Here is a 27750-nt window from a genome sequence, read left to right as displayed (position 1 = left end):
CCCGAAAAAATTAAATTCACACGACTGTGGCTTAGTTCAGGGTGAACTCCACCCTCACCTATCCAAACCAACCTTCGGGTTGTTACACTGGATGACGTACTCCCCTTCATTCTAGCCATAACACAAGCCGTGGTTCCGATTGTTTTTTTTTTTGGATGCGATTCGGGCGTGACTCACCTTCCGGAGTATGAGATCCGTCGCGGATGGGAATGGTGGTGGTGCGGCCGCCTTGGGCCTGGGTGCGGGCGATGCCGCAGACATGTCCGCTCCTCCTCTTTGCGAAGTTCCTCCACCCGCGCTGCTGCTTTTGCTGCTGCCGCCCTCGCCACCACCTGCCACGGGGAGAGACGGGGTGAATTAAGACGGGAGCGCGAGATGAACGTCGTTTAGTGTCGGCTGTGAGCCGGCGAATGATGTAGCGAAGATCCTCCGCCCAGAGCCGTAGCCGAGCAACGTGGTCGGGACACCCCGAAGGGGGGAGGGGAGGCGCGGCGTTTCCCGACGCACCGCCCGCCAACGTGCCCCCCCGAGTGTGCGCAGTCGCATTCATATAACCGGCCTTTTGTGGGGCCTCCTCGCACTGAAACGTGACGGCGGCCGTGAGTCTGTAGCGGCGACATGCCCTCCAGCAGCCGGTCGCCAACTCTATTCCGGCCGACTCCGATTCGTCACATTGCGATATATCTCTCCCATTTCATGGCCCCACCCGAAGACACTTCCAGGAACGGTGCCCTTAAACTAACGTCCACACACTCTTCTACATCTAAAAACGTTGTGTGTGTCTGGTGAGTTATTTTCGTTTGAAGAAAATTAAATTTTGCCCAATAATAATAGTACTAAATAAACGGAAAAAGTCTCTGACATTCCTAGTTGGCCCACATTTTGCGTTCATTCCAGATTTCCCGACGGTCTTCGAACTTGACGAAATGTTGCCTTAACACTCAAAGGCCATAGATATGTAAAGAAACTTATTCCTTAATTGTATAACTCTAAATTGTGCATGGAAACATTTCTTAACCCCTCTTAGCGATGCAATGCAAAGGTGGTATTCCAATTGTGGAAGCATGTGAGTGAGCACAAGCAATTCGGAAGCTTATCTAAATACCACTCCGAAAGCCACTCAGTGGGCGTGTGGCTGTTAGCACACCAGCCCTCGTTAGCAAATAAAAAGGAATAGACCCTACGAAGTTCTGCCGAGCATTTATTGAAGTATTCTATTGTTTGGGGGAAAACGAATTCCTATACCTATCCCTTCGGAAAAATATCTCCCTTAATTTGTCGTTTCTGTCGGACCTGGAAATATAGTGGAGTTCTAGAATGATGTTCTCCGATGTAACGGTTTCTGTATTCACGTAGCAGTCTTTGACGAATCGCGCAGCTTTCCTTTGAATTGTATAAAGTTCGCTTGTTCTCTTGCTGCCGCCAGGTCAAATTCCGACCACGTCACTGCTTGATATTTATAGGGCCTTCACTGGAATTGGAAGGCTTTTCATTACGCTTTGAACTTTTTTAATTGTCGAAAATTCTGAAAAGCCATGGGAAGAAAGGCGCATTCGAAACGAAAGATCTTATTTCTATATCAGCACTAACTCTATCTCTGGCATAAAGTTATAATGGGGATTAATGAACTCAAACCAATATTCCTCGAATATATGTGTCCTATTAAAGTAACGATTTGAGTTATATGTGGTATGAATTCCCGCATTTATAATAAACAGTTCATGCAACACTTTATAACTCTTGCACAAGGGCAATATTATGTCCCGCAGAGGGTTTAAGTAGTCTCTGTTTGAGAAATGAAGTTCATGCGAACTAATTCAGCTGAGTGTTTTTACTGAATTAGACTACTGTAAATGTTCTTCTATATTATAATGAATATATTTTTGTTCATGACCTCTTGTGAATTATATTTTAAGCTAATATATTTTTAAATATAAACTCTTGAGGTCTTGGCCATTTAGAAAAGGTACATTGGCCGGCGTTTAGATTTTTTATCCAATTTGAAGCCCTTTTATACGAAAATATGAGAGGTTTAGTAATAAATAGTATTTATTGCACCTCCTATCTTTTCATAATGTGTGTCTCGAAATTGGAAAATGGATTTCCGAAACTTCGTCAAGTACATTTTTTTATATATATGACCAAAAACTCGAGAGCTGATTTTTTAAATACACATCTACAGACCAACAATACAAATTCACATCTCTTGCCTACTCTTTTCTATGTAATTTTCTGCTGAATCCTGTTCTCGTAATACATTTCATCTTCGTGCTGTGTCACGAAAACTGCTTAATTGTGGAAGGTTTATCTTAATCTCTTATTCGGGCGTGTTACATGCATGTGCCTTGGACAAAAAGTTAATGCGATTAATCTCTGCAGATTGGTAGGATTTCATCACCACTAAATTATGTTCGCTGTCGATATCTGCCCCGGAGTAGCTTTTGCAGTCTTTCGTTTGGTATTTATAATCTCTGCACCCACGAGATGTAGTCAATTTCAAATCTTCTCACTCTCCTGCCATTTTCCAAGTGTGCCCTCTTCGGTTTGCATACGCAGTTGGCCGTATTTGTATTTTAGAGGCTTTGTTCAATTGAAAATATCGTTCGTACCACTGCTCTTCATGCGTTTTAAAATAAGTTAATTTATACTATATTTCGTGCTACCGCAGTTCATTCAGTTACAGGGGTATGTAATGTTTTCATTTTTGAAGTTACTCATCTTTTTTGTTGCATGAATTAAGAATAGACATTATTTTTGGAAAGGGTATTCATAAAATGTTTTAGCTGCATTAAACTTCAACAGTTTCATAGAGTTTTACTCCAAGCGGTTTTAAAAAAATCGAATTGTCTATGTTTTCCCTGCGCAAAACTTCAAGCATAAACTTATGCTGTCGAGTGGCTATGCCTTATCATAAAAATCGGGGAGGGGGGGGCTCAATGGAGAGGTGCCTATAGCCGAGGGATTCTCCTCTCTGCTATATCGTAACTTTGGGTAAATCCGGCCCTTTTAAAGTCTTTCGTTTGATTTTATAATCTCCGCACCCACGAGACGTAGTCAATTTTAAATCTTCTCATACTCCTGGTATTTTCCAAGCGTACCTTCTTCGGTTTTCATTAATGTTAGCGTTAATGTACCCATTAGCAGGGCCGGATTTACCGTAAGGCAAAATAGGGAGGTGCCTAGGGGCGTCGCAGCCCAAGGGGCGCCTTTTGTTTGGCAACCGGCAACAATCTGTACTGGAGGCGTGAGTAATCAAAATGGAGGTCCGCCTAAGGTTATCTGCAGCTCTTATTTATTATCTAATGTTTTTATTCGTGTATTTTTTTCCAAACTTATTTTTCTGGAGCAATGAACATTTTTTTTTTGGCAGGTATTCAGTCGTATTGTGTAGGGATGGACGGATCCATGATTTTTCTCGGATCCGGATTCGGATCGGATCCTTAATTTTCGGAGCCGGATCTTTCGGATCGGATGTATTCGGATCCAAATGCATTTTCAAATTCCTGTTGCTGAGATTCCCCCGATGATTGTTCAATCTCTTGGGAAGAGTCACACTATATGCCATTCGTATTTTGCCTTTTTTTATTTTCCACGGCTGAAATTCTCCGACGTAACCTCTGCGAGAGCTAAAAATAAAACAGTTTATGAGTAGGACAAGAATCGCATGCGACGGCGCATTCGAAGATAGAATCGGAACTCTTTCCACCCTTATGGGGTGTTGCATTCACTGAAGCTGTTATTTAAAATTTCGGATCCCGATCCGATGTCTTCCGCGACTTTGGATCCGATGAATCCGATGAAGGGCAATATCCGCTAGCATTGTGCTATAGTTAAAACATCGAGAACGAAAGAAACGGTTTTGCTGTGGCGAATGGTCAATTGGGAATTCCACTGTAAATGGATGATTATGCCATAAAAAATATCCTCCACACTGGAAATTATAACAGAAACAGTTCTTCTCCAACCTGCGTATTATTTGCAAAATTCCACTTTGAAAATTGCATAGTAATCTTGCGCTCCAAACGACCCATCGTCATGTTTGTTGATCGTGACATCAGAGTCCAGTAAACAATACGTTTGCGTAGTCCCAGTCGACTATTTGTCCCAGTTAAAAAAAAAAACTACGTATCTCTTAAAATATTTTTCTCAGTACAATTTTATTCTCCAAGCTCTATATTACTAGTGAAAGAGATAGCTGACTTAATTTTAGGGCTCTGTGAGACTCTCGACCGCCCGAGAGTCTCGACGGTCGAGACGAGAATTTCATTTCTCGGGATTGTCGGGACGAGACTCGGCGCGGCGAGAGTCTCGCCTGGGTCGAGAGTCTTGACGAGACTCGAGAAGTCTCGCCCCTTCGAGATTTCTCGACACCCGTCGAGACTCCCGGCTCCTCGATAAATAATAAAACTATTTCTATTTTAGAAATTGAAATTAATTTAACAAAAATATTATTTTAAGACATGTTATATATTTCCAAAACCAAAAATAGTTGTAATATAAGATCGACATTGATAACTTAAGCACATTTTATTATTTAATTAACCAAAATTGACAGGTAACTATGAACATTAGTTACCATAAATAAACAGTACAAAAAGAATTATATAAAATTCTATAGAATTAGACTTTTTTGTAAATTTACAAGTGAATGTTTCTTATATGTTATATTACTATAATAAGATACATTGATGTAACCATTTAACATGCCTATGTATCAAAATTATATGCTCAATTTCATTTTAAGCCCTGATAATGGTGTGTAAATAAACGGAAACAAAACGGCAAAATTTACATATCACTTTAAAAACCTATACTCCAAGATTCAAATTTTATATTAAATATTGAGGTCAGGAAAAGGAAATAAATTTTTGAGCAAATCTATCGTTAGGAACTCTATAAGCATCTTGCACACTCTTTAAAAAATTGAATGCAGAGAGTAAATCATTAAATAAAATATTTTTATAATGTTTATAAATTCGTGAAAGTCATAAGGGATACCTTAGTAAACTCTATCATCGACTGATTGCGGTATTCATAGGAAATTCTCGCTTTGCCCGGGAGTCTCGACGGGTGTCGAGAAATCTCGAAGACTTCTCGACTCTCGTCAAGACTCTCGACCCAGGCGAGACTCTCGCCGCGCCGAGAATCTCGTCCCGACAATGCCGAGAATTGAAATTCTCGTCTCGACCGCCGAGACGAGACTCTCGCTAAGCACTACTTAATTTACGTAACATTTCAATTTTGTGGCTTCTCAACTCCGCGCCGAGAAATATTCATTGCCGGAGAAGAAATACGCGATCATGAATTATTCTACCTTCAGAATGTTTCCAGAATGCGCCTTTACGAAGTCGGAGACAGCCGCTGTGCTATACGTATGCCGTAAAATCTGTATTTCTTTTAAACCTTTATAAAAACTATTCACAACTGTTTTCCACAGACCTTTCAAGTTATGAATTAGTATTGTCGCAACTATTTGTTATCGTCGTTGCTATTTGTTATTGCCATGGAGCGAATCTTCTTACTCGCATTCTGATGTCACAGGGCGTTCTTGTAGGGCGGATGACTTTAGTTATTTCCGCGGACTTAGAAGCTCTGCAACAACAAGAATGTGGAGAATTATGAAGTCATATTTTGCATACGTTAATGACTTTAACTTAATGATCTATGCATGTAAAAAAATTACTATTTTAATTTTACGAGCGTAATGCGCCCGCTACCAGCGGTCTTCCCCCGCTCTTTTCCATGCAGGTCCATAGAGGGATAGGCGCGTTTCTAATTTTAAAATGTAGAAAAATAAGGCAGGGTCTTATGTACAAATTTAATTGGAATGGTCATGTTCAAATTGAGGTCAGAGGACCTCTTTCAACACAACATTGGAAGTAATTACCCTATCCTCTGATAAACGCACATGATGACTCATACTTACGTATCAACGGGAGACTTGAATGTGGAATCAGCCGCATTTTGGTAAAAGTTATTTAAAGAATGCGAGATATTGTTGCAAATGAACAAATGTATCAGTTTGTGCGCCGTTAACTCAGGAATATTTACCGTTTTTTTTAATTATTTAAAAACCAATTTTAGGAAACAATAGCAATATTTAGGAAGTAAGATATGCCGTCGCACGTTCTTTGATAAATTCTGTGAATTTTGGTACCTCATTTGTAGAGTTTGATTGCGTATAAGAGTTGAGAAAAAGGTATCTACTATACGGTAGAAATAATAGAGAAGATGGAGAGCGCCCACTTTGAGTGTCGCCCGGATGGAGACTGTTCCGCTCGTCTGCTGGGTTCGCCCGTTGTCCTTGTGCTGCCTTATCGCCTCGTCCGCAGGCGCCGCCGTGCCACGTGCTCCTTAAGGGGATTCCTCCTCGCGTGGTTGACTCATCTCGATCAAATGCACTGCGGCTGCCTCGCTCGAGTGAAATCAGCCGAGCGGAAGGAAACGTACAGCAGCGACGAGAGCGGTGGGAAGCGATAACTATTATCGGCTGCCAACCTTATAGTCCTGTCGAGGCAGGGGCGCAGCTAGGAATTAAGGCTGGGGGGGGGGGGTTTAGGTGCAACTAACACCAAGGTGTGTGGGGGTATGGAATACCCACCAGGATAAGCGGCTGGTGCGAGATTAATAAATTGCGGAATTTTAAGATAAATGGTTCAAAATGGTGAGTTTTACGACTTTCTGAGGGATATTTTATTAATCCTTACACTATTCTATTAGTAATATAAATCCAATTAAGTAAAATGGATTAAAATTAAAAATTTCTCTGAGCTCTGGTGGGGGTTTTAACCCCCAAACCCCCTCCCCCCCCCCCTAGCTGCGCCACTGTGTCGAGGAGCTTAAAAAAAGGGAAAAATGCGTGGTCGCGAACTTTTTGCGCAGTGATTTCGCCGACCCTCTTTTAAGTCTGAATCACACGGTCATTTTCTTCCGGGCCTTCTCAGCAATTTCTCCGGTGGAAAAAAATGACTGTTTCGCGCAATCTTTTTTTCCGCATTGGCTCTAGGGATGGTAATCCCGTCCGTTTTCCCATCACTCGACAGGTTTTGCCGTCTCTGAAACCATTGCTGGTACCGTCTTTCAGCCAATCAGAACGCTTGGTGATTTGAACAGTTATTTTTGGGAACAGTAACGCCACGCTTGGTGTGAGCAATGTAAGGAGGAACGTGGAGAATGGCTGTGTGAGTCAGACAATATTGATTACGCGATCACTCTTCTGGTCCATGAAATACTTTCGATGGAACTATCGGTCTGAGGGACGAAAAAAATGACTGTGTGATTCAGGCTTAAACAATCCGATGAAGCTCCATTATGATCCGGGGTGAATGGAGATCGGGGGATTTTAAAGTTATTTTTTGCGTTGATTTAATACAATTGGAAGCACAGTGTGGCGAAGTGCAAGATCACCAAAAGCAATTTTTTTGCGAAACCGTGCGTGTTCTCCCTGTATTTCGAACTCCAGAGTACGAAAATGATACTCAAAACATATTATCATCCATAGTTTTTCACTGTTCGCACACATAAACTTATAATTATAATGCAATGTAATAATGTAAGAAAAACTTGTAAACTGTAAGTGTGGAATAGGGTGAAAGTTACCATCAGAGTTGTTAGTAAAATGGGACATCGATGCAAGTTGATCGGGTTTGGTGGAGAGCAAGATGCAAGATTGTGGTGCTTTGGTAATGGGCGTCTTCTACTGGTGCCTCACCGTGAGGTGACAGAAATGCCACAATAAGGGAGAAATCAGAAGTTATGCAACGATGACTAAAAAATCATAGGGTGAAAGATGTTAGTGAACATTAGGTTCCACATTCCCTGTACGAACCTATCCGTACCCAGCCAAACGCTCTACCCAACAGACCTACATGCACCCTAAAAACCACAAACCCGACTATAGAAAATATCTCTCGGCAAACGCTGGGGTTTTTGATCAATCAATTGGGAATACTGTTCATTTTATTTTATTTAATAAATATCCATATTTTCAGCAGAGGACAGAAAAAATTATATTTCCATTCGTCCACAAAAATACATTACTCTGCAGAGAAATAAGCATAAAATTCAACGCTTAAAATTCAATTTAACACGTTAGTTAATAGAAAGTATCAACAAACCGTGCATCAGTTATGGATGGATTAGTTTGTCCGGCCATAAGAATCGATGACGAATTGAAGGTTTACTGCACATATGATCGTAGGGACTTGGTCCAAGTATACGTAGTTTTACGTAGTAAAGGCGATTCGTATGTACTAACTGTATGTGCTGATGACGATTAATTACATCTTGAATATCCGAATACCTAACGTGTAACAACATTCGTTGAAATCTCTCATCAAGTTTAATGACAGGACCCTTTTTATCTTCCCTAGGGATATTTATTTTCCATATAGACTTCATGATGGATTCCATCTCCTCTTTGTGTTCTTATTATATTCATTGTTGTTGGCTTACATTTATTTAAACCTATGATTATTCATATTCCATGTAGGTACTGTTTAAATGCATAAGTATCTTCGATTTTAGTGGAGCACACGATTTGCGCCGTAACCATGTGTGATACGAGCTATTGAGTGTCATTTTCGAATTTGGGAGGCAGACATATGCAAGAAGAACACGCTGATGTCCATAAGGATCCTCGGTGAAACGTCTAGGCACTGCGAAACAAGAGTACTCGCGGTATGAAACGACCTAGGGAAAGAAACTTGACTCCGACCCTTGCAGTCTAAAATTCACACTCCAGTCGATAGGTCAGGGGTGAGCTCTCGCCAGGGGCGGTGTGGACAGGTCGGCGATCGCCGAGGGCCCCGACGCAACGTTTGGGGGCCTTCACAGCACTTGCGTCTATCATGGAGCGTATATGAAAGGTGTAATTAAAAGACTCATATTACTTGAACCAAATGTTTTCGCAATTATAAATTTCTACGTTTTTGTTATTTGCTTTATTTACAAAATACTCCGTATAAAAAGATTAGGTAAAAAATAAATAAAGGTGTCAGAAGACAAAGCGTTTCTGAAAGTTTTTTTTTCGAAAAGACCGTTTGAGTTTTATTTTGAGATTACAATACAGTTTCAAAGAACAAATTTAGTTAGAAGATAATACAATTATAATACATTATTAAATGTTATTAGCTATGAAATTCTCACGTTTCATAGTACCTACTTTTGATTACGAAATTTCTATTTTTATTAACTTTTATCTAGTTTTTAAGAGCCAGAATAGCGTTAAAATGCATTTCCGGGCATGAAATTTCCTAAACTTTTCCTGGGGAGGTCCCCCGATTCCCCCGGTAGGGAGGGCCCCTAATCACACCAGACCGCCCCTGACTCCCGAATAGACCTCCCGAGAGCTTGGTGGCCTGGCGTGTAGAGAGTAGGGATGCTAATCGAGGTGTCCCTAGTTCGAAACCCGCTTGAGGCCTGCGGATAGACATCCAAGCGAGAGAAGTTAGCGCCATTAATCCCATCATTTAAGCATTCAAAACCTGCGGCTCTATTAATAAATTTCACAATGGTAGGACCAAAAGCAGTACAGATTGTGTAATTGTGAAGTTGACTGCTATAGCAGTCGGCAGTTACAATCGACTTGTGCGTGTAGACAGTCATGAGAAGAGAGTACGTATCGATTGATGACGTGGTCGATCTCTTTTCGATCTATTGGCAAAGCTGAAGCGGCTTAAATTTGAACGCATTAGAAATCTATGTATATAACGCCAGTGGCAAACGTTTTTTGGTTTTACGTCGGTGAAAAATTATAGTTACGTCACACTTTTTCAATTAATTATTTATGAGGTTGAAATTTTCAGGGCAATCACAGTAGCCCTTGTTAAAAAATTTTCTGTATCTCATGTGTTAAAAAAATTAAATCTAAGATAATAATCCAAAGGAGAAATAATAAAATTTCATTTATGAAGTGGTAAATCGCCAAAGAAAAAGACCGGTCGTGCAGGAGGATTGCGTCTTTTTGGTCCATCTTATTTTCGCCGGCTTTGCGATCGGATACTTCAGTGACCTTCAGGGACTTTTATGTCCTGAAGAAGCCGACTGCAACGCCTGAGAAACTGTCGTGCAAGATAAGATGCACACACGTGGTCAACCTCGAAGAAGATATTTTCGAACTATAAATGTCTCCAGCTGCAAAAAGAAGAAATATATTTTTTTAAACGAAGGAAACATATATATAGATCGCAAATCCCGCTATGGAAGCTCGTTAATCATTGGTTCGCTAGTTCATACTTCCTAGTCAAGGCTTCCGCTGGCAAGCCCATTGGCTGGCACTGTATCTGGTCGTTTGGAAGCCGGCCACGTTCATCAGGTGGTCTAGTGGTTGCTATATCGGCGCGCGCCTTGGTGTTCCACATTATGCTGGCCTTCTGTGCCCTTGGAAGTGTTGCCCTTCGAACCGCAGAATGAGCGGATCAGCAAGTTGAGGTGTGTTGCGTGCATTATGCATCCGACTGCATTATGCATCGCGGACGGAATGCACGTGGCTTTGTCATCGACGCAGGAAAAGCAGCGTCTCCAGTTCTCGACGCCAATTAAAGCAAAGAATGCATTACTGTGCGTAAAACTGAACCAGGGGAGGGTGGAAGAATTTCGGTCGTTCGCTCTAGCGCACCCGAAGTGTCGCAACTTATTGAAATAATTCGAACGGAAAGATTGTCACTTCGAAAAGAATCCCACGTATTTTATAGTCATTGTCCCGTGAAGTTCGAATGATGGAGTTCAATGGTGGACGAATGACTCTGCGCCGGCTGGGGTCCGAACCCGGAACTCCAGAATATTCGAATGATGTTCCACCCGTTGAACTACCGAGGCATCTTATCCCTGCGAAGTTTATGTGAACTAACGGGTGACTCCGTAAAAGGAATCCGCTGGCTATTCCTCAGTTATCCTTCCAGTAATAGGGTAGTTTCCTTCATCAAAGAAAACGAAAGGCATTGATTGCGATTCGTTAACCACCATCAGTGTATTCATAATATAAAAATTATTTGTTTTTAGAAACCCCAAATTAGACGAATGTTAATGGTCAATTTTAACCTCATTTAAAAAAAGCCAGATTGGCGCCCATACGATTCCACTCCACGTGACGTCACAGGTACCTAGATGCCATACGAGTAGATAGGAGTGTTACATCGTTTGAGATTACCAATGCATGCATGAGGCACAGAGCTCAGGGAAACATCTCTTAATAATCACCTTTTAAAATTGCCTATGGTCGGAAAATTTCCTTTGTTTGATAGGGTATTAATAATCCTTATTTAAGCCAAGCGCTACCTGCTAGCAGGGTACTCTACGCTACCGCCGTGCTCGGCAGCAAGCAGCCTGCATCGTAGAGGCGTTCATAGCCTCGCACCCAGGTGGCCTCACACAGCAGCGGCCTGACGTCACACGGGCTTTTCCCAGCATTTATACTTAGCTGTCGCGTTTTCGCGCGCTTGAAAAATTTCACTATTCATTAAATCGCGAAAAATAGATATTGTAATTTAAAAATCTAAAAGCCTGAAATACGTACTCCAGGAGTAATAATATTTCAATATATGCAATAAAAATAAAATAGAAAACCACTCTATTATCTCATTCGTTTAAAATAAGAAATCACGAAAGCCAACGCCCGCTTTTCTGGAGTTGGCGATGTCCTAACGTATATGTTACAATTAATCGTACCGGGAGAATATTTCAACGAGGGCAACAGCATTACAAACGACGAACCACAAGAAGCCCTTTTCGCTAGGCAAAGTAGCCGAGAATCGGTGAACCGCTTGGCATGAGCTCGTGACGTTATAAACTCATCCGCGAAAGGGTTTAAGGCCGTCGAGGTTTTTGCTACGGATGGCTCCAGAAGTATGAGACGGATCGGAAAAAAACAGAAAAATGCGAGTCTGTTTATTTCTCGTATTCTATCATAATCGACGATAGAACGAAATGAATGAGCGAGCCCATTGTGAAGTGGCATTTGGAGGAAGCGAACGATGGATGGTCTAGGTCACTTTCTCAGAGAGGGAAAGAAGGGTGAGAGAAGATACTCATGCTCTGGATTTGCATTGGGTTGTGGTGTGGTGACTTGAGTGATTTGTAGCCTAGTTTTTAATTCCAGAGAGGGAAGATTAGAAAAAAGCAGATTTGGCTTCGGCGCAAAAAAAACAAGAGGAGAGGAAGAAGTCATAACTATCCCGAATATGAGTTATGAAGTGAAACACTGCACTTTCCACATAAACATTTATTAAACTACAGTCGACATGTTTCGCTGCACTGCAGCATTATCAAGACTAAACCAAGAAATTAACCATACATACAAAATTGCACACTCGCAAACATTTGAGAGGGTGAGGGTGGAAGGAGGGAGGTTGGTCTCCCAAAGTTGTTGTTTTTGTTTTATTAATTTTTACTAACAAATTCGCAACAGCGAATTCAATCACGTCGTCTCATTTAACTGCAATCCCCCATCATGGCTGGGCCATATCTCCAAACAGTTTACTGCTTTTTCTACTCCCGCTGCACCCCGCACACTTAGCCATCTCAGTATGAAGTTCCTCTCAATTGCAGTTTCCTCCTAGCCTCCCCACTGTCGTCCACTCATTAATCCTTTTCGTCATTATATCAATTGAAATGAAGATGACCTTTCGCAGATTCTAAATTCCTAATGTGTTTCTCGTTCTATAATTGTGGACACAGACCGCAAAATTAACTGCGTTAAAAAAAACAGCCGAAGTCTTTAGCATAATTGATCATGAGAGGTTAAAATTAATCAAAGGTTAAGAAAAAATATTATTTCCATCAACAGGGAAAGAATATGTCTTATCGAAAGAGTTAAACTATCCATGTACTTCCTCCACAAATCACCACTCTTTTATCGTGAGCATACATGTTTCTACTAAGAGGGGCCATGAACGGAGAAACCTTGGGAACTTAACAGAATAAATATTAAAATAGAAGCGACCGGGAAAATTAAGCATAAATAATTCTCTGTCGGTGGGCTACGCTAGGAAGACTACCAGATGAAATGGTGCAGTTTTGGGGAAATCTACTCAATAGGTGGTTGCGGTCCTGGACGCCGCACAGTGGGTTAGAATCGAAAAAAACTGGCCAAATCCTCAAAAACGATTTTTTGGAGCTAGGAAGTTGAAAGTTCGCGCTCACATTTTCAAATTTGCATTATTTGTTTGCAAAAATTTTCAATTGTGCATAACTTGCCAGATAATTTCTTTCCTTTGCCTTCACGTTAACAATATATTCGAGGTCAAAGTTGAACAAAGTGAGCGAAAAAAAGACCACCTTCGAATTTTTCTTAACATAGCCAACTTTATCCTCGTGCAGTGGTTTTCCTAATAGTTTTATTGACAAAACTATTACTATCTTAATCAACACTTCTTTTCCTCTTCCATTTGGAGGGATTTTGAAGATTTTATTACATCATTAAACATGGGTATATAACGAAATGGCGGAGCCTTTTTTCAGCCAATTTCTATTACATAAACGTGGAGAAAAAGTAAATACTTCCGCCAATCAATTCATTTGAAAATATGTATGCGAACTTTCAACTTCGTAGCTCACAAAAATCGTTTTTGAGGATTTGGCAATATTTTTTCGATTCTAGCCCACTGTGAGCTGTTTCATCTTGATGCGTATGACGAGGGTGATTTCTGCCCTTGGGACCAGGGGGCGTGCGGCTGTTTCTTTTTTTTCGCACCCAGCGAGTTTATTTCCACCGGGTGGCGTCACGTGGACGAGTTGAGAATGTTTCGGGGCATTTCAAGTTCCACGAATAATGCGATGCAGGCCCGCGGACCGAGTTTTTTGTTTTTCCTCGCGTGGAATTTTCTCGAGTCCTTCTTGGGGAGGCGAGGTGTGTTTGATTCGGATAGCGGATAATCTCGAGCAGGTAAACAACAAGATGTCACGTGGCTCGCACACGAGCGATATTCACTTGCAAAACCTCTTGCGGAGATGTGAGGGAGAAATTGCGCGCAGTAATCTTCCTGGAATCTTTGTAATTTTAATAATCCAACGCTCTTGCCAATGAAATAAACATCGTTACGTATTCCTCGTAGAGTAATCAAACCAAAATAAGGAATCCATCAACTTCGAGCAATTTTGGCTGTAACCGTTGCGTGCCACTCTTTTCTCATTGATCTTTCCTCCCTGATTCGCAAAATGCAAGTAATTCTTGTCATCGTACCCATAAACCCTTCGGGCCCCCTTCTCCAATACCCTAATATACCTGGAGAAAACGTAACCTAGATATAAATAACTGTAGGCTGTAAAATACCAACAATCAGAGTGATAACTTGGAATTAAAATTCTTTGATAAGTTAAGAAGCAAAGCCTGCTCGATCGTCTTCACAATATTCAATTATGCACTGGAAAAATGGCTTTGTGATAATCCATTATACTACTCAATTCCAGAATACTTTCATCTGAACTTTTCAGCGGTTTTGTTTTAAATGACTTGTTGATGTGTTGTATGCAATAATGGGCAATATCTTCGTGGGCTTCTCCACGCCATGGATGAAAAATGATTATTATTATGACACGTTTTTTAGCTCCATTCTCCGCTTATTTCGAAACGTGTGCTCCGCGAAGCCAGTGTCTCATAAAATAATTTTTTGACGACTCTATTTAATGTCGATCAATATCATTTCGCTTTGGTACCTCACCTGTAACTGCGATATTGAAGTAGATGAGAGAGCTGCATCGGTATAAAATTGTTGCATGATTTGAAATGGGGCTAGTATTTTCACCTATTTTATAGCTGAAAATGAAGGTAAAGAAGTGAGGAAAAAATTCATCAAATGATACATATGGAGCGTATTTCTACATGGGTGCTTAGCTTGGGCGTTGATAGGCGCAGAGAAGTCAGGAGTGGAAGCATTCGAAATGTGGTGCTACCGGAGAGTGATGGAGATTAGATGGATCAACCGAGTAAGTGACGAGGAAGTGCTAAGAAGAATGGGAGAAAAGAGAAGTCTTCCAAAAACTTTAAGGAGAAAACGGAACAACTCAGTTGGCCAAATTATATGGCGTAGTGGCCTGATGAAAGCAATTGTAAAATAGGACGAGAGATGGAAGGGCAAGGGATGGCCCCGAAGTTGTTACATAGGACATATTATGAAGGATGTGAAAGAGAAGAAATACGTCGCTATGAAAAGGCTATCGGATAGGAGAGAGGAATGGAGAGATGCGTCAAACCTATCTTCGGATTGTTGACTAATGATGATGATATTCCTAGTATCTCAATTAATGCATTCTGATTTAAAAACAAGGGCTTACAAATATAGGAGAACAAAGAATTCAGGAGGAAAACATGTTGGATGGAAAATAGAGATACTGCATAGCTCTGGTTCCAACACACTGTAACGAATGAGCAGAGTATCGTTTACTGCTAACAGGGTAATCATGACCGCCGTAGGTAATACGTTCGGCTAAGATTGCAGAAGCAATACAGAATAGTCGTGATCTAAAGTGGCGTCGAATAAGCCTCCATTAGATCCATGTGTCTTCCGAGAGATTGGAGCCGCTATTGCTTATTCCTTAACCGCTTTATAACAGGCGTATTAATAGTGAGCTTCTGTCGGAACATTCGGCAGAATGGTGTGGTGATTGAAGAAGGCTATCGAGAGCTCATTGGGCCGTTGGGTAAGGTTGAGAGAAATCTGACGTCGATGTTATGCATGTTTTCGTGAAATGTGCCGAGCATATTAAGTCCCCCTTCAGTCCGGCTGACCATGAAGTGGCCTGAACTAAGTGAAAGCACTCATTAATTGATGGGGTTGTAAAATTAGTATAGCCTATTAATACAGAGCGTCTGAATAGGTTGCCGCTATCCAGATCATGGGGGTTTGTGATCCTCCAATGTTGTTGTTCGTTACATTCCCCTGCTCTTACGGCCTTAAATGCGCTGTTTTCGGGGCGGTGAAAAAAATGAAGTTTGTCTTCTTTCTGCAATTGGAGACATTTAGTTAATATAATTGATGTGTGAGGTTTTACATCCTAAAGGTAACCATCCCGGTGCAAGCAATTACGTTCGGGATCACCAAAATCTTACATATTATTTCTTAACCTTATATGAATGATCACGTATAAAAATTTAATTCCTCTTAAGATCTTAAGGGAAATTAAAATTGCTAAAAATTTAATTCCTCTCATGATCTTCAGAGAATTTAAATTTTTAACTTTAATAATTTATTAGGCAGAATATCTTTTCCAGGTTTAAGCGCGACGGTTTATCTTATTTTGCACGACAGTTTTGCGGATGTTGCAGTCGGCTTCTTCAAGTACCTGAATCTTCTCTGCAGAAGCCGACCATATATCCAGCGTAACTGTTGCCCAAAAGAAGATAAGACCAAGAGGACGCATACCTTCTGCTCCCTGCAAAATTCCACCCTGTAATTCCAACGTGTAGAAATACCTCTCCTCACAAGTGTCTTTGGATTTTATGTTTATTTAATGTTGATGCTCTGCATTCTAATCACGGCCAATGAAAATGTTTTTCCTCCTGTGGAAGTTTCGCCTTTAAACGCTGCGAGTGTCTGCAAACGGTTGATCCTCGCAGTGCGGTGTGCCAATGTGTCGGATTTTGCATCTCGGACGATACGTACTGCCGGACGTTTTATCGGATCTATCAAAATAAATTGATGTATTCTAATACTCGGCAATCATTAAATTTCTTTTTCAGACAATTTGATGTGTATTTATTAACTAGTTCAGCTTAAAAAATGTATAGAAACCCGCAAACGTAAGTATTAAAAGCTATTGCTTCATTATGTGTTTTTCCTAAGTGGCTACATTTTAATAAATTCTTCTCAGTATTTCTCGCTAGTTACCTAAGAAGAGGGTATGCACTAAGAGAGTTATGAGTGTTTAAACCATGTTCATCTATGTTCACCAGGACACCAACCGTAAACAAATGAAAAGGATATGACCAATTCGTTTAACACCAGTGTAACGCTTTCTGTACGCTCGTAACAGTTTTTGACGAATCGCGCAGCTTTTCTTCGTATTACATTATTTTCGCTGATTACGTTTTTCTGCTCCTAATCGCATATGATCGCTGCATACCCAAGGCGTGGCCGGACGAGTGCGAAATAGCACCGCTTGTTTACTTTTTCATCCGAAAATATTCCCACGACACGCTTTTACGAATCCTAGCGTCTTCAGGGCTCTTCCGCCAATATTTTTTAGGAGTGTTCCCCACGATAGGTTCGAAATTATCGAAACTCCCTGGTATCGCTCAATCGATCGCCTAAGTATTGACTGCATCCACATAATATGCATCGGGATAGGGGGTAGCGACCTATGCAAGAAATTTACCGCCGTGCATTTGCTCATACTAAATTCAAGTCCCCACCATTAGTTCCACGCATGAACGTTGTTTGAATCCGATAATATAATTTCAAAGTCGGCGTGATCACTAATTCCTCGATATATGACAGTGTCGCCAGCAAGTAAATTTATTTTTTGTATTTTATTGCTAATTCGGGAGCCAATGTAATTCATTCAGGGTTCCCACTCAGCCGTGAAAACCTTTAAACCGTGAATAAGCCGTGAATTTCGTCGTAAAACCGTAAAAAAATCTCTCAAACTTGATTTTAAGATCGTAGAACTGCTATTGACAGATTAAAAGAAAAATGGATGTTTCGATCATATTTCATTCACACTTTCCTATTCGAGTGACGTCCGTTCGAAAAAAGATCACCTGACTCATCACATTTCTTGGAAATTGGTTGTTTTAAGTGTCCACACTTTCACAAGTTAACTGTCTCATCTCTCCGCATGTATTAAAACGAGGGAACTTCCATTCCAAACAGCCTCAACTTTATTATTGTCCATGGTTCTATTTATTGTTATTACTTTTATTCGTGGAAAGGTTGCTAGGGCCTCTTTATTTCGCAAAAAATGATATTGCTGGCGAGGATTCGAAATTAGTTATTTCCATGAATGTTTATTAAATGATTATTATGTAGTGCAGACATAGCCATGGATTTATCTGGAGTCGTCTTTTGAAGCGCAATTATTGCACCGTGTGCCATGATGACACATTGACCTTAAGCCAGTACCAAAGCAAGAATACTGGTAACCAAAGTGTTCATTAACACTTGCGAAAATTCAGACACTTCTTAACTTCTCTGGCACCCTGGTCCCTCCATTTTCCCTCTCACAACCTTTAGCCGGAGCTGAATTTTGTAAAACGATATGTGACTTTAGGAGAAATAGCACTTTCATTGCTGCGTTATCATTCACGGTGTCTGTCGCGTTTGTTAAATTTTTAGTCAACGTGCGACCGATGATTGTCACGTGATCAATATTTCTGCCTAAAATGGTTTATCTACAGACTGTGAATTTGAAGTCATTTAGACCGTGAAAACCTGGAAAAAACCGTGAATTTTATAATTTAGACTGAGTGGAAACCCTGTTCATGTACAGCTGCGGTATTTAGATTTATTCTATGCTTGGGATTAAATTAAATTAGCGAATTTTACTTTCTGAATCTATTTCCATCATGGAAAAATTTCACTCAGTCCAACCTTGAAATTCGGTTCCAAATTCCGATTTGAGACGATTTATTCCTCTTCTGGTAACCAAACATATTTGAAACGGACCGTGATGAAATGCAATTGTGGAGAAGGGAATGAATGGTTGTGCAACGCTCCCATTGGGACAGTGGCCGCTGCTTGCATACTTCCGCCCCCCCCCTCTTCAAACGGCCAATTCCCCCTTTCCCTCTTCCTCCGCACCCGGCTGCACGACTGCCAACGTGCGCCGCACCCCAAGCACGTGGCGGGAGCGCCGTGGGCGTGGCTAGGGTGCAGGCAGACGCGACGACAGCACTGTGAGAGCATTGCTCCTTGAAATTCCCCCACGGCAATTTCTCTCTCCTCGCACTCCTGGGCCTTCATTCCGATCATTTCGTCGCCAAATAGTAAATTGATAAATATGTTCTTTTTAATGAGTTTAAACCTCGAGAGTTCATTTTTAAATTATACCTTACGACACATGGATTCCTACGCCAAAATGCAGAATCGACGGAATATAAGGATCAACAACTTTGCTATTTCCACATAGTAATTTATTGGCACCGACCATTTATTCGTTTCAGAGTAACATTATCAAGGTGAAAAATGCAGGTAAATTGAGAGTATATTACTCTGTAACGTATCCATTATTCGTATTAATCCGTAACGAAACCATGGTCGGTGTCAATAAATTATTATGTGGAAATAGCAAAGTTGTTCATCCTTCTATTCCTGAGATTATGGATTTCCACCAAGTTACGCTCGATACTATTAATTATAAAATGCAGAATGTTTTAGGAAATATTCTCCTTTTAGTACTGAGACTTTTTTCGTTCATTAACGAAGGACAATTTAAGACCCCTAAAAATGAGAGAAATAGCCGGTCACTGTATGGATAACGAGGGGTAAAAACAATCCCACCCGATTCCTTGAGAGAGGCATAAAGTTAAAAAGGCGTGTAAGGCATTTGGCATAAGGTTTAGCCACAGCTGACGTATACATTCTGAAGGAAACGCGCAGATCCATGCAGCATAAGTGCGCGGTTGGAATCAACTTCGTTCAGTTAGGAATGACGAAAGATCCCTCCGATATACAATTTTAAAATTCTATTTATATATCTTCTTTCGATTACCTAACGTTTTTACTTCTGTAGCTATTATGTTGGAGATAATCTTATTCAACTTAGTTTAATTATCAACTTAGCTGTTCTCATGGAAGCCGTCGTCGTTACATGTACTTAAAGGCCTTGAATATATAAGTAGCCTGCCGATGGCTAACGGATTTCTGAGCTTATTTGTTATTATAATTATTTTCATCGATAACAACTAAATTCTCCGATTTCTTCGCTTACTCGAGCCAGCGGCCGTTGTGATAAATTTAGACTATTCTCTACAGATCCTTAATTTTTTTATTATTTCAAAAACATTGTAGACTTACTTTTCGGAACTTTAATTTTCCATGAAATGTATCTCACGTCTCAAATAAAATTTAAAGACCTATAGTCCGATAAATAGTGTAAAAATAAAATAAAAGGTGAAGAGGATGCTTGTCGCTTCTGGCCCCTTAATTCATTGATAACAGACTACCTTCTTCCATTAACTACTATTCTAAATATCTTCCAAATTTTGTTCCTTTTTTCATCCCTCATCTATCTCGCACTATCTCCATCGTAATTTTCCCCCTACGCCTCGAACCACCCTATGAATGCTGCCATTCTTTGTTCTTTATTTCATAATAATGTTGAATCTTCTATAATATTTTTACTGTATAGATACCTTATTCTCAACTTATACGCAACCAAGCTCTACAAATGAGGTACCAAAATGTACATAATTTATCAAAGAACATGCGACGGCATACCTTACTTCCTAAATATTGCTATTGTTTCCTAAAATTGGTTTTTAAATAATTAAAAAAGAACAAAAACCGGTAAATATTCCTGACGTTAACGGCGCACAAACTGAAACATTTGTTCGTTTGCAACAATATCTCGCATTCTTTAAATAACTTTGATCAAAATGCGGCTGATTCCACATTCAAGTCTCCTGTTGATACGTAAGTATGAATCATCATGTGCGTTTAACAGAGGATAGTGTAATTACTTCCAATATTGTGTTTAAAGAGGTCCTCTGACCTCAATTTGTACATGAACATTCCAATTAAATTTGTACATAAGACCCTGCCTTTTTTCTACATTTTCAAATTAGAAACGCGCCTACCCATCTGTGGACCTGCATTGAAAAGAGCGGGGGAAGCTCGCTGGGAGCGGGCGTAGCACGCTCGTATTATTTAGTTCTTTGTTGCTTCCGTTTTTATTACTATTTGTTTATTATTTTCTTTGTTATTTTGAGTCTTCTGTAATTACCCTTGTGTTGTTTTTGGACTGCTTTTAATTGTTAAATAAGTACGTACGAATATTGAATTGGCTCGATTGAAGTATGCTTTTATTTCATCTTCACCACCCGAAAACATCGCATTAAAGGCCTTTCAAACGCTGGAATTTAACAAATTACGACGCTCAACGGTCACAAACAACCACTCCGCGGATAGGGGCAACCTACCCAGGCGGTGCTCGAACCCGTGACCTTCGGTTTGGCCGTCGAGGACTTTACCCCAACGATGCCGGTCGCGTTTGATGATCTTTTTAGTTTAAAATGGTTGAATACCATTTTGTATCAGTTCTTGACGCAACTAGGCGTTGCTCTTAAACTGGGATGATAATCTTCTTTCCTTTTCCAGCAGCTGTCGGTGTCAAGTTACGTAAGGGTTAATCTAATTGAAATCTTTGCATCGCTAATCGCGTGCGGGGTGACATTGAGAGGGAACGACGAGCTAGTGCCTGGAACTCATGCTTGACAAGCTTACTTTATTTGGATTCGCATTCATTTCCACGTTGGAGGATTTGTTCCTCGAGGGTAGGAAAGAACGATTTGAGTCTCTTTTTCTTCTTGGAAAACTCACCGTTGGGAATGCCTCCTTCCCCCTGAATGGAGGGCATACCTCAAGGAACACAGTGGGAATGTTTTTACCGTTCGTTATCCATAGAGTGACGGGCATTTCTCTCATTTTTTTAGGGGTCTTCAGTTGTCATTCTTTCACAAATGAAAAAAAAATATTGTAAATGGAGAAAATTTTCTAAAACACTCTGCATTATGGCGTAGGAATGCATTTGTCATTACCTATGTTTACTTTTAATATGAAACTCTCCAGATTTAGATAAGTTATTTAAAAAAACATGCTTGCTGACGTTTTGTAAATTTATTTTCCATTTTCTAGGCGTATCATCTAGAAAGATTAGAGATAAAATCAATGCAAAATTGGGTGACAATTCATTTTGAAATGCAAAAAAAAATCCAATGAAACATTTTAGCTTATAGATTTAAAGTGAAAAAAAAAGATAAGTAAATTTAAGGGACATATCTTTTATCTAGTCGTATAGTTTGTTGGATGCTATTGCAAACATTATTATATTAATATTTTTTAAATATTTGTTAGTTGATATGTGACAATATTTTATTATTTTGGATACTTAATACTTAACCACTTTTGTTTTTGTCGTATCTCCCACATTTTCTTATAATAAGCCTTGAAAATGGAAAATAAACTTCCGGAACGTCGGCAAATAAGATTTTTCATAAATTCATAAGATTCCTCAACAGTTCACATTAAAGTATAAGAAAGCTGTTAACATCTAAGAAATGTATTAATGCTGATGTATATCTTTGCGGAATTTTGATATCCTTTTAGTTAATTTTTTGTTTTAGATATCGGTGGAGTTAGGGAGTATAACGCCGAAATTTGAGCACTGGCGGCTGTTTCTCTACGGTGGATTTTAGTAAACATCCGCGGGATTGACTCTTGCCTATAGGATGTGGTCTAAGTTTTGCCATGCCGTATTACGCACAGTGGCGTAGTCACGGGGGGGGGGGGGGTTTCCAGGGTTACAATCTCCCCACCCCCTTGATCCTTTAAAAGAGACGCCAAAAACGAGTAAGATGGTCTCAATAAATAACTTAATAAATATTCGCACAAAATTACTGTTTTTAAGTCGTTAAAATCTCGTTTTCAACATCAATAATCCCAAAACTTTCCGGGATACTACCCCAATCTGCCCGGTTTTTTTTTCCATACACTCCAGAAGGGCCTCGAAATCTCCGGTAAACCCCCCTATTAGCCACTAATTACGCTTACTACATCATTTATGCTATGTCATTCCATAAGCCACAAAAATATGCACTGTATAGAGGTGTATGCCTTAATAGCTGAATGTTCTGAACCATTCGGCAAATACTTTATGCATAGTAAATGATTTTATGTTTCAAAATCAAGGCTCGAAAATATCAAAGCTATCAAAGCATCTAAGGTCGGGTGAAACCCAGTCGGAGTGGTCTCGCGTATAAAATAACCCTTGCGGGCTTTATTAGTGTATCCACCACCCTTGGCAGAGGTGAGAATAATATCGTAGTCTAATAATGCAACCTAATGGTTTATTTGAAACATTTATTTCTCTCATTTGCGCAATAAAATATTAATTTGGCAATTTATTATTTAGAATGAACGTTCAACTTCGAAGGCAAGTAAACCTCATGTGTTTTCAATAAACTCGATCATTAATACTGTTATTATTGTTCTCATGTGTTCTCTTTCTTCTCCCACGTTAACGACATTGTTCGCTCTTTCGTTGTCAGCTTTTTAAGAAACTTCGTACGTTTTGAGTTTAAGTTCGAGTTTTTCCTTTTTATGAAATAACTTTCCTATTACATCATGCAGGAGCGCCAATGCTTTAATTGGATGCGTCTAAAATTGTATTAATGATTATGTATGCTATGATCAACACGCTCCATTTTATTGATAGTGTATCTACGGAACTTGCTATTATTCGCCAAATCATGCCGAATCCATGATGATATTGTAGGTTATCTCACTTTCTTACGTAGTAAATGTTGTTTGTGGTATTAGTAACGATATTCTGTAAAAATTCATCGTTAATTGGATCTGAAATTCGACGATAGGATTATGGCTTTGCGGTTAACACCGCCCACCGGAGATTCACCACCCAATTTAGTTTTTCGTCTTAAAATATTGTTTTTATTAAACATCAAATTAACCTATTATTTCTCCGAAACGAAATTCTGGTTGGTACTGCTGGAAGACATGAAAGTTTGCCGTCTCGCCATCCTGCTAGAGTATGCAACTATAGTAGCCTTGCGTGTTGCGCGGATTGCATAAGCGTGAGGGAGGGACTGACTTATGCTTCCATCCTATCCACCACGCTTGTTAAGCCTGTATGAAAACGGATTCTGTCAAAAGTATTATGTCGCTAAATATCTAGAAGACCGCTGTCTATAATTTAATTATTTATTACTCGCGGGACCAAATAATGTGAAAGGAACAAACTTCGTGCTGCTGATAGTCAAACACCCAACTCTGCTTACCTCATACTACTGCAACCGTCCTTATCGGAGAATCTCTCTAGCACTTGTGGATCAGAGTCCTAAGTTTGGACCAATGGGCAAGCCCTTCAGCAGAAACCCCCTCTTATCTGTGAAGCGGATGGAATACCGGTGAGTACAAACTTCGGTAACCAGCAAGGGAGCCGCTAGGGACTCGGAGGCTGCGCGCCCGCCATATATTGCTTGAGAATAAATACCTTTCAGAGCGACGCGGAGAACAACATATGGGAACAACACTGTATTTCCAGGTCCGACAAAAACGATAACTTAAAAGAGATATTTTACCGAACGGAGAGGTATGGGAATTCGTTTTTTCCCCGAACAACGAAGAAATTTAATAAATGCTAGTGGTAGTTCTGTTTGAGCATTTGCTTTTTATATGTGAACGGCTGTTTTTCCTAACACCCCCTGCCACTCGCCTTTAGACGGCTATCGGGGTAGTTTGTAGATATAGATGAGTGAATATAATCGTGAGCGATTTTTCGACTCTCGCGTATGCGACCAAGATTGTGTTATAAAAATAATTCCCCACCACGTGATCCCTTGAAGGTCTGATTGGCTGATTCCGACGAATTCCGTTGTTTATTTCGATTGTCGTTTGTTATTTCCATTACATTTAATAATGTTCTCGAAGAAAGAGAAATACAATATCATTGGTTTACAAGTATTGCATTAGCCAAATTATATTCCAATTTATTAATTCATTGCTTTTAATGTTCGCCCAACATGTTGGGTGTGATCTTTCATCATGCATACGTACAGTTCACTGAAATGCTTATTAAATGTTAAACAAATCTTTTTTATTGGCGAACATGCACAATGATTTGTATTCACCCTTGGTAGGTAAAAGGATTTTTTTAACCTACTACGAGTACAAGGAACTATTATTCTTATTTCTTTTAATAACTCGTCACAAAATATTTTCGTAAGATTCAGGCTTAATATAGAGGATGAATTAATGTTGCACACATTCTACTGTTCCTCATGACGATCTTTGACGGCTCAATGAAATGATAAACGGTAAATTAGGATGTGCCCAGAAAGTCAAGTAAATATCATCAGCTTTCAAATGTGCTTACAAAACCATTTCAAAATTAATTTTTATTCAATAACTTCTATTAGATAACTTATATAACAATAGGCTGGAAGACCAGGAGACTCCTCGTATTGAAAAATAGAAAGGCTTAAAAGAATATCCCCGTTTTAACTTTGAAACATTATAGTAAACTACCAGCTGGGTACGGACATAGGCAAATACATACAGATGCTGCCTGCTAGGCTTAGATCGCTGAAACAATTAAGAATAGATATAATTCAGATCGATACAGGAGAAGAACATAGGAGGATTTAGGGGAAGGGTACGGGGGCGCGTGACCCCCACCCCCAGACTCTTGAAAAAAAGACAGAATTTTTTTATATGGTTATCATTACGGTCGCTCTATTTTGTGTATTACGGAGCATCAATCATTAAATTTCATAATATTGACGTTCATATTGAAATAAAAGAGAATATATCATAAATTAATTGCAGTATCTTATCTTTTATCTCGAGTATAAGGAGATCGTTTGTCTGTCAGACGCTTGTGCCCCCTCCGGAAAAAAATCCTGGTTTCACCCCTGCAGGAGAACATCATGTTAGAACACCAATATATTCCCACGTCCGATAGAAGCGATAAAATTAGAGAGATATTTTGCTGAACAGATAGATATGGGAATATTAGGAATAAACTCTAAATGTATGATGTATTAAATTGGTGAAATATTTTTTACGTCGTGCGATATTTCTAAGAAAGTTTTTTTTTTGGATTGACGCGTTGTCATGGTCTCCAAATGACTTGGTTTGCCGATGGCTTCTCTACTCTTTACTTAAAAGAGACCCATGTGCGTGTGATTAGCTCGTAACGCAAAAGAGTGCGCCGTCAACATGCCCCGCACCCCGTGAAGGCGAGGAAATGCATCGGACCGGAAGCGTGGCTTCCCCCCTCCACCCTCCCACTCCCCTCCCCACCCTCCTCGATATCACGTGCGCCTGGCGTTCGTCGCGTATTGAAACTTGATGGAGTGGGGGCCCTTCTCAACACCCCCCCCTCCAGCGGGTGGTTTTCAATCCGTCCGCGAGCTGCTTGCGAGAGAGCATTAAAATTCCACGAAGTGCGAAGCATCATATATCGTGCTTTGAGTTCCAGCTTTAACGTTATTGTCGGTTTTTCTGTCTGCTTTAAAAGTGAAAAAGAGGTGTTGGGTTTGGAACGCAACCAAGGTGTACCATATGACGGGAACCGTGAATGAAAATCGCAAACATGATATGTGGCACGATGTTTTGAAATTTATAAATATTTTAAATTTATGCAAGGCATTGCAATATTTAAAAAGAATTTATTTTCGGACGACGGACGTTGACATAACGATATTCTCTAGTGTATCATGTGCAGTCGAGTTCTTCCTTCCTCCCGACGTTACAAGCTGGTCAAAGCGTGTTTTTTGTGTTCTAGTCTGTCGAAGTTCATCATCTCACGTTTACGGATCCCAAAACAAGGTACACGCTGACTGCCATCCAGCCCTAGGTATACTATGAAGGGACTGCTTCCCAAAACTTGAAAACGAAGTTGAAGCAAAAGTTTTAATGGAAGAAATGATAAAGATACCAAGGCGCTTACCGAGAAAAAAAAAGTTTAGTGAGTGGAGAATATTTATCAAGGAGGTTGTAAATATACTGGAGGGGGCACCACTGGTTCCGAGCGTTGGGCGCAGTGTGGCAGGAATGGCAGGGGTGCTTGGGAAGGACAAGCAACGCCCACTTTGAATACCAAAACATTGATAATCCCATAAGAATCAATGCTAACTAGTTGGCGAAATATTCGGTCATGATCGATTTTACGTTAAAATAAACTATCGCAAGCGAACACAGTAAACCTTTTTTCTATCATTATCGGAAGGCTTCCTGAAAATATGCTTCGAATGTCTTTTCCCAAGGAAAAATTATTGTCAATCACCACGGTTCGGCTGTGCAACTAGCTTAGCCGAAAATAACATTTTACAAGTGTAAAATATCCAGTCCCCTGCACTTCTACTGGTAATTAATTTGATTACAACCAATGGAAATCTTACGATTGCGGACCGGTCGCTATAATAGTACGAAAGTATGTTCACGACGATATATTATCATCACGACGATATATGGAAAAGTTTAATATACGCACTAGTATGACGAACGATCGGAAAACTCCGACGACAATCAAGAAGTAATTGTTGCATTTTTAATTTATAAATCAGGGGCGATATAAGGAATAGAATACTTGATTATATACGTACACTGTTTGACACGAAAATGGTAAAACCAAGAAGGCGGAATTCCGACCACGCTTAAAACTCGAATACAGCGCCTCCAGATGTAAACTCCAGAAACGTCCTTGATAATTATAAAGAATTATGTTGGCAGCCGTAGAAAGCTTGCTTAAACAGTTCAGAATTGGCCGATTCTAGCAATCTGAAAATGTCATTTTTGCGGCGTTTCACGTTCCCAGACTTGTCGTAAACAATGTAATTGGACTGGGTACAATTCCTCCAAATACATGCGTACAATATGTTTGCCAAGAAATAAGTAAGGGGAGCACACAAGACATTTTTTTGGCAGACTCCTGAAGGATTCTATTAAGCGTGTTTTAGGAATATTTTCGGATGAAAAAGTGGAGAAGTGGTGCTATTTCGCACTCGTCCGGCTACACCTTGAATATGGAATCCAGCGCGGACGTACTAAATCCGTGGATTTATTGAAGTACTTAGAA

The 27750-nt window shown here is 40.0% G+C and overlaps 1 protein-coding gene across 1 annotated transcript in view; it reads right to left on the bottom strand.

Annotated features, from left to right (window-relative positions):
- Positions 1 to 27750, bottom strand: part of LOC124158000 — a 184292-nt gene that overhangs the window by 19646 nt on the left and 136896 nt on the right. Inside the window, exon 3 of the mRNA XM_046533140.1 lies at positions 178 to 332. Within this exon, the coding sequence (XP_046389096.1) occupies positions 178 to 332 (155 nt within the window). The remainder of the gene's footprint in view (positions 1 to 177; positions 333 to 27750) is intronic.

The sequence above is a fragment of the Ischnura elegans genome, chromosome 4 (genome assembly GCF_921293095.1).
Source record: "Ischnura elegans chromosome 4, ioIscEleg1.1, whole genome shotgun sequence".
NCBI classification, from domain to species: Eukaryota; Metazoa; Arthropoda; class Insecta; order Odonata; family Coenagrionidae; genus Ischnura; species Ischnura elegans.
This window is presented reverse-complemented; position numbering and strand designations above follow the sequence as displayed.